General features: G+C 44.8%; 1 protein-coding gene across 1 annotated transcript in view; it reads left to right on the top strand.

Moving 5' to 3' along the window:
• SYT13 (synaptotagmin XIII) overlaps positions 1-4823 on the top strand; it is an 80901-nt gene extending 76078 nt beyond the window's left edge. The window contains exon 6 of the mRNA XM_006865039.1: positions 4493-4823. Coding sequence (XP_006865101.1) covers positions 4493-4797 — 305 coding nt within the window. The 3' untranslated portion in view covers positions 4798-4823. The remainder of the gene's footprint in view (positions 1-4492) is intronic.
• The last annotated feature ends 3673 nt before the right edge of the window (positions 4824-8496 follow it).

The raw sequence follows: 8496 nt of genomic DNA, 5'->3' as shown, positions 1-8496 counted from the left end.
CGGGTATTCTGTGTTGTTGTTGGCGGAGCTCTCTGCTATACGTCCACCCGATCCGCCATCTTGTTTGTTCAACCAATTATTTTTGGTATAGTGTGTATTCCTTCTGTCTTCTTTCCATGCTTCCTGCATCATTCAATAGTTTGCCCATAGATTCCTTCAATATTCCAACTTGAGGCTTGAATTTTTTTCTTTAATTCTCTCAACTTGAGACATGCAGAGTATGTTCTTCCCTTTGAGTGTTTTGACAGACTTGTGGTGGTTTAGGAGGTTAGCAGCCTGAATTCAGTGCACTGGCTCCAATAGAAGGTTTTCTATTAAAACGGTTCTTGTCTCTGCAGCTTCTGTTCCTCGGTTACTCAGAGATCTTCATGTGACATGGCATCTGCCTTCCCTCATCTATGTTTGCTTCCTTGCTTCTGTCCCTAATCTGTACCTTTTATGTCTCAGAAGTGATTACTTTCATTTACTACTGGGCCAGTCCCATCTACCAATGACCAGGTATGTGAAGTGCCGGGGGCTCTTGTCCTTTGTGGTCCACCAGGTGTAAAATCAGCCATAACCATGACCCACAGGAGGCCAAGGGTCAGATGATCGCCATGAATATCGCCTACAGGAATACTGTAGGGAAACTAGACCCACCCTTGTCCCCCACACCTGACTGGTTCCACCTCACTAGTGGGTGGCAGAAAGCCCGGGTTCTCCTTTTCTGTCTCAGCTAGTCATCACTCTACCCCATACCCAACCTGCACTCTTCTTTCTTCTGGGTCTTTGTCAGTCTGCCATCGCCTCACCCAGATGAAGGTAAGGAATGGAAGGAGGTGTGTGGGCATGTGGCTGATGCTTGAGGTTCAGGGCATCTGCCTGGCACATTCTTAAATCAGCCTTTTCCATAGAATGGATGAACTTGAGTTTGGGTTGCAGAAAAGAATGTTGAAAGCACTGTGGACTGCCAGAAGAACAAATCTATGTTTCAAGAAGTACAACCAGAATGCTCCTTAGAAGCCAGGATGGCCAGACTTTGTCTCACACTTCAGACTTGTTATCAGTAGGGACCAGTCCCAAGAGAAGGACATCATGCTTGGTAAAATGGATGATCAGTGAAAAAGAGGAAGACCTGCCCCCTTCCCCGCCCCCCCCAAAGAGATGGATTGACACAATGGCTGCAGCAGTGAGCTCAAGTGTAGCAATGATTGTGAGGGTGGAGGAGGATCAGGCAGTGCTTCGTTCTGTTGTGCATAGCGTTGCTATGAATCAGAACTGACTCCATGGCACCTAACAACAACATCTGGAAACCTCAGTTTTTCTTTCGGGCTAACCAGCTTACATCCCAAGTCTTGTCAGACCAGGTAAGCAGCATCAGTTAGCTGCCAGAGCCACATGCTTACAAGAGAAATAGACAAGCAATTGGCACTATGTTCAGTATCCATGAGTAAAAGACCCTGGGTGTATGAAATCAAAAGAGCTATTCTTGCTGATGGCTTTCTGAGCCAGAGGTCAGAGTTCAGTTCTTCTTCTTCCCCCACCCCCAGAACCCCCTTTCGCTTGCTTTTTTTTTTTTTTTTTTTATAGCCCCCACCATGACCATCACTGCATACCACTTTGTCTTTCAAATATCTCTGCTGGAATAACAAGCTAACCACCCAGGGGTGATAATGATAGCAATAAATACAGAGCAGTAATTATTCTCACATTAGCTTCAGAAACCTTGACTAATGAATATTTACAATCCCGGTTTTGAGCCTTATAATGTTATTACATGAAAGCTTGTCTGGTGCCCTGCTGATGGATTTTCAGGGGGGATTGTTTTGTGGGTGTAGTGTCTATGGGGTCTGTCTTAGGCCGGGTTTTCTAGAAAAGCAAAACCAGCGAAACACATACATGTATATCTATCTATCTCTCTATCTATCTATCTATCTATCTATCTATCTATAGAGAGAAGTTTATTGTCAAGGAAATGGCTTACAATTGTAGAGTCCCAGGTCTCCAGTGGAAGATAGATCTTTCCTGTGTGCCCATTATGTTAGGAGCAGGCCACACCCCCAAGGAAACATTCTTTTAATTGATTGGCTGCTCATAGCCACTCATTATAGAGGTAACAATTCCTGTACTAGGTTTCATCACCATAGGAATAAGCACATCTCAACTATTAAACCTCTGGAAATCCTAGCCTAGTCAAGTTGAAACAGCCCCAACCATAACAGGGGCCAACGCAGTCTGTCTTCACCCTCCACATGAAGTTGGAATTCTTAAAGAAAACTTATCAAAACATTCGTTGATGTTGTTAGGTGCCATGGAGTTGATTTAGACTCATAGCAACCCTATATAGGGTTCCAAGGTTGTAAATCAAAAGAATAAGTAAGAAGAACTCAGTCAGCCAGCAGGAAATAATGTTGTTGTTGTTAGGTGCAATCAAGTCAGTACTGATTCATAGTGACTGTGTGCACAACAGAACGAAATGCTGTCAGATCCTGCTCCAACCTCACAATCGTTGCTACATTTGAGCCCATTGCTGCTGCCACTGTGCCAGTCCATCTAGTTGGTGGTCTTCCTTTTTTTCTCTGACTCTTCACTTTACCAAGCATGATGTCCTTCTCCAGGGACTGGTCCCTCCTGGCAATATGTCCCAAGTATGTATCTCATTCTGTCTGTACTTATTCCAACACAGATTGGTTTCTTCTTTTGGCAGTCTATGGTAATTTTAATATTCTCATATGAGTTATTGAAAATAACATGGCTTGGGTCCAGTGCACCTTAGACCTCAAACTGACATTTTTGCTCTTGAACACTTTAAAGGGGTCTTTTGTAGAGATTTGCCCAATGCAATACTTCATTTGATTTCCTGACTGCTGATTCCATGAGTGTTGATGGTTGATTTGAGAAAAATGAAGTCTTTGACAACTTCAATCTTTTCTCCATTTATATGGATGTTGTTTATTAGTCCGGTGGTGAAGATTTTTGTTTTCTTTACATTGAGGTGCAACCCATACTTAAGGCTGTAGTCTTTGATCTTCATCAATAAGTGTTTTAAGCCCTCTTAAGCAAGTAAGGTTGTATCATCTGCATATCGCAGGTTGTTAATGAGTCTTCCTCCAATCCTGATGCCACATTTTTCTTCAAATAATCCAGCGTCTCTGATTATGTGCTCAGCATACAGATTGAATAAGTATGGTGAAAGAATACAACCTTGGCGCACAGCTTTCCTAATTTTAAACCATACAGTGTTCCCATGTTTTGTTCGAATAACTGCCTTTCAGTCTAATAGGAAAAACAGCAACTTAGATGGAGACATGGTGATGGTGAAGCTCTGGGAGTACCTCTATTTTCTGGTCTCAGTTTAACTAACATCCATTGCAGGATACCTGTGCCATGGCCATGGGGCTGGATTGGTGTGGGAATATGAAGTTGTATGGAAGGGATCCTGGCAAAATTTGGTTTCCTGGTGGCCTGCTGTCCAGTCAGTCAGCTCACAGGATGACCACATGTTCAGCAAAACAGAATGCTGCCTGGTCCCATGCCATCCTCTTGCTTGTCACCACACTTGAGTTCATTGTTGCATCCTAAGCCCTGGGCCTCATTTTCCAGGACTGTACTAGATAATATGCTGTTACGACTCACAGGGTTGGCCAATTTTCAGAAGTCAATCACCAGGCCTTTCTTCCTGGTCTGTCTTAGTCTGAAGCTCTGCTGAAACTTGTCCACCAGGGCTGAGCCTGATGGTATTTAGAGTTCCCGTGGTACAACTTCCAGCATCATAGATGCACGCAAACCACCACAGTGGGACAAACTGACAGACGGTTGATGGGCCCATCCAAGACCCTAATCCTGGCCCCCTCATTCTCAGCCTTGTTGTTGTTGTTGTTGTTAAGTGCCATCGAGTCGGGTCCGACCCATAGCGACCCTGTACAGCCTTAGGTAATGTTTATTAGTCTGTTTTCCATATTTGAATGTAAGTTCTATGGAGGCAGGAACTTTTTTACATATTCCCATGTCGAGACTAGTACTTGGCATATGTTATTGTTGTTGTTTGGTGCCATTAAGTTGATTTTGACAGAATAGAACTGTCCCAAAGGATTTCCTAGGCTAGAATTTTTGTGGGAGCAAACTTCCAGGTCTTGTCTCCTGTGAATGCCTCATAGGTTTGTACTACTAACCTTTCAGTTAACCGCTGCCCCACCAGGGCTCCTTGGGCACATGGTCCAAAAAAACCACATCCGTTGAGTCATTTCCAACCCATAGCTACTCTATAGAGTAGTGTAGAACTGAGTCTTACAGTTTTCTGAAACTGTAAGTCTTTATGGGAGCAGATAGCTTCATCTTTCTCCCTTTGAGCAGCTGGTGGGTTTGAACCATTGCTGATTGAATGAATGCATGACCTAGTGGTAGTGGTGGTGGGACGTGGAGAGGGTGTCTGTCTCTCCAGCCACTAGTCAACACCCCCCCACCCCCCGCAACTCACAGCTCTTCTCTCTGTCTCTTCCCTGCCCCTTCTCAGACGTCTCTGTCAAGGTGACCTTGAAACACCAGGCTCAGAAGCTGAAAAAGAAGCAGACTAAACGGGCCAAGCACAAGATCAATCCCGTGTGGAACGAGATGATCATGTTCGAGCTGCCGGATGACCTGCTGCAAGCGTCCAGAGTGGAGCTGGAAGTGCTGGCTCAGGACGAGGAGGGCCAGAGTCGCACGCTTGGGCAGTGCAGCCTGGGCCTGCATGCATCGGGCTCTGAGCGTGGCCATTGGGAGGAGATGCTCAAGAACCCACGCCGGCAGATCGCCATGTGGCACCAGCTGCACCTGTAGATGACCACGCCCAGGTCCTCCCATCTCTGCCCCAGCCCCGTCAGTCCCTCGAGCCCCAGCTGTCCGCGGAGGCCTCCTCCTGACCCCCAGAAGACTGCGACAGATGTAATGGCAAAGGCCAGGAGCCTAGTCCTCTCTCTTCACATCTTTATTTTTTAAAAATGCATCCAGGCCCTCACCAGGAGCAAGGCAGGTCAGGGCACAGTATGGAAAGGAGGCTTCCTCTTATAAAAAAGGATGCTTAATAATTGCAACCTGTGGGCGGGGTTTGCAGGTGGGGTCAGACTTGACACAGAGAATACTTAATTGGGGGAGTAATGGATGTGAAGGAGAATTGGGCTTTTTGAAAATAAACATTTCGAAAAACGGATGAAGAAAATAAAAGTACCCTTTTAAGATTGTCAGGATGGAATGGAATCTTGTTGTTAAGTGCCATCAAGTCAGTTTCGAGTCATGGCAACAACCATGTGTAGGGTTTCTGAAGAGTGGCTAGTGAGTTTGAAACACTGACCTTTTGGTTAGCGATCCAGTGTTTATCGTACAGCATGACACCAAGATTCTGGATCAAATCTCTGTTGTTAAGTGCTGTCAAGTCAGTCCTCACTCCTAGCAATCCTGCATATGGCTTCCAAGGTTTTTTAAATCTTTGCAGGAACAGAAAGTCTCATCTTTCTCCCACAGAACAACTGGTGAACTCAAACCACTGACCTTGTGATTCCCAGTCCCAGGCTTATTGTACAGAACCATGACGCTTCCCGCATGAAATCTTCTCATCCTTAAGTGTCGTAGAGTCTTAGTGTTAAATAAACTCCCCACTCAAAACATTAACTCAGCTCTTCTCAAGCCTTAACCAGTCTCTGTCGAGTCTATTTCTGTTCATGGTGATTCATGTGCATCAGAGGAGAACTGTGCTCCATAAGGTTTTCGGTGACTGATTTTTCAGAAGTAGATCTCCAGGTCTTTCTTCCGAGGTGCCTGTGGGTGGACTTAAACCTCCATTCTTTCAGTTATCAGCTGAATGCCCTACCTAAGGTCTCTTCAAACTTTAGTGTGTGAAGAATCACCTACACATTCCTGGGGTCCCCTGGAGACATTCCAAATCAGCATTCCTGGCTGAAGCCCAGGAATCTGCATTGCTGACAAGCGCTAAGTGGTCTGATGCAGAAGTTAGGGCACTATACTTGGAGAAATTCCTTCTACAGTATTCCAGACCATCCTGGGTGGGGCCCCTACACCATAGGGCAGCCTGTTTTCCATTGTTGGATACCTCCTGTCGTCAATATGACACTAGGACCTTTGTTTCTTGTTTGTTCATTACATCCTTGATTTTTAAATTTGTGGGTTTCAGATTCTGTTCTTGGACTGAATTTTGTGCCTTTTTTTTTTTTTTTTTTTTTAATAATTTTATTGTTTTACCTCAAAATCAGTTGAAATGATACTTGGGGAGGAGAAAACGTTTCCTGACAAAGAGAGATGGGATCATCTGCTAGAAGTTGGACTAGATCCTGAACACTAGTTCCCATGACCACCAGCATCTCCCAAGTGACCCCTGAAACGGGCCCTTTCCTTTTCTGCATTCCTGCCATTTTGCGAGGAATTTAGTTTGGGACACATATTAATTTGGTCTATTACATCTGGCCACATGAGAAAAGATCATTTTAAAGAGGAAATGAGGTCTTTTGCAAAAGGGTCTCCTTCTCTGATTTTCAGGACTTATCACTTAAATCAGAACCCTGGTGGCACAGTGGTTAAGCACTCAGCTGGTATGGAGCTAGCTATGGGATAAAGCACTGGACCCCAAGGTCTGTTTGAACCACAATGTTGGCAGTTCAAACTCACCAGCTACTTCTTGGAAACCCTACACAGGGTCGCTATGAGTTGAAACTATCTCAACAGCACTTAGCAACAACATCACTTGAATCAGAACCCTAGTGGCACAGTGGTTAAGCACTCAAGGTTGGAGGTTCAAACCCACCAGCCACTCAATGGGAGCAAGGTGTGTTAATCTGTTCCTGTAAAGATTCATAACTCTGGAAATCCTATAGGGTGGTTCTACTCTGTCCTACAGGGTCACTGTGCACAGGGCTCGACTTACCGGCAATGGGTTTGGTTTTCCGTGATCACTTTAATCAGTAAATAGCCAGCAGGTAAGTCCTGAACTCCTATCTTAAGATTCTAAGTAGATGTCCACATTGTGAATTATACCTAAATTATGAACCTTGCCCATGTGCCAGAGTTCCTGGTTCTGTGGTTGTCACGGCCCTTTCAGAGCCTCAGTTTGGCCATCGGTAACATAGGTCTAAGGACTGACGCGGAAACTCCATGTCTGTGGATGACATGATGAATGAAGTAGTGCTCTAAAGCGCTGAAAACAAACAAGCGAATACAGCCCCTGAGGCATCCAGAGAGTCCACTTCAAGTTAGATGGCTGTCTTTCACTTCACATTGGCAGCTGAGACTGTCTGGAAGGTTCCAGAGCCATCCAAGGTGTTTCCAGAACCAGAAGATTTCATATGTGGGGTCCTTAAATCTTGAGGTTAAAAACTTGGGGCCTTCAGATGCCATCCCAGCCCTGTGACCTAAGAGAAAATTCCTAGGTAACATGGGTCAGGATTACACGAGTACTAGTCCTTCAATTCGCAAGGTCGGTGGGTTAAACCCACCAGCTGCTTCTAAGAAACCCTATACAGAACTGACTTGAGCACACTTAACAACAATTAGTTCTCTAGTGAGTGACTCATGGCATCTCCTTGAGAATCTGAGAAGGGACCTTATAACTTTAGTTATCATTTTCCATTTCTATACAGAGAAAGAAAAGTGTTAAAAAGAACTTGCCCCATCCTCTGAAGAAGGAGCCCTCGTAGTATAGTGGGTTACCCATTGGGTTGCTAACTGCAAGGTCAGCAGCTCAAATCCACCAGCTGCTCCTTGGGAGAAAGGTGAGACTTTCTATTACCATAAATATTTACGGCCTTGGGAACCCTATACAGGGTTACTATGAGTCAGAAACGACTCGATGGCACACCACCACTGCCACCACCTTCCATGGAAAAGCCCTTCAGATAATTGAAAACCTTGATCATTGATGCCAAACACCTGCTCCATGTATTTTTTGGAGGGTGAAGCATTCATCAGTGGTTTCCAATAACTTGTTTTGAGACCCTCTTCGCCATGCTGGTCTCTCCATTCTCGTTGAAATGGTAATACTGAACAAAATCTTCTTCCATAAGCTCCCCAGCATGCTCTTCTTGGTAACTACTTGTTAGCCCAATGCAGAAAAATCTGAATTCTAGACTTAAAATCAGAAAGTTAGTAATCTATGCAGCCACCTCAGAGTCACAGCAGAGGGCAATTGAGGTGGGTTGGGCAGGGCTCCTTAGCCTAGAAGATCAACTCCACCTATGGCGATTCCATCTTTGGGATCTCAACAGTTTCATCTTCCAGAATCCAAAATAAAGACCGCGCCAAATAGGAGTCTAACTCTGCCACAGAACATCTGAGGGGTCCACCCTCACCTCCATTGGCAGGGATGTACAAATGAAGTGGGTTTCACAGATTTATCAGTTGTGTTTTCTGGTGTATTCCAAGCACCTTAGAACTGAGCTAGCTTGAAGGTGCTCAGTAATGAATTGATGACTGGAGAATGGATGAAGTAGACAGAAAACAACCCTGCAAATGGCATAAAAATTAGAGTCCTAT

This window comes from Chrysochloris asiatica, unplaced genomic scaffold, assembly GCF_000296735.1.
Source record: "Chrysochloris asiatica unplaced genomic scaffold, ChrAsi1.0 scaffold00075, whole genome shotgun sequence".
NCBI classification, from domain to species: domain Eukaryota; kingdom Metazoa; phylum Chordata; class Mammalia; order Afrosoricida; family Chrysochloridae; genus Chrysochloris; species Chrysochloris asiatica.
This window is presented reverse-complemented; position numbering and strand designations above follow the sequence as displayed.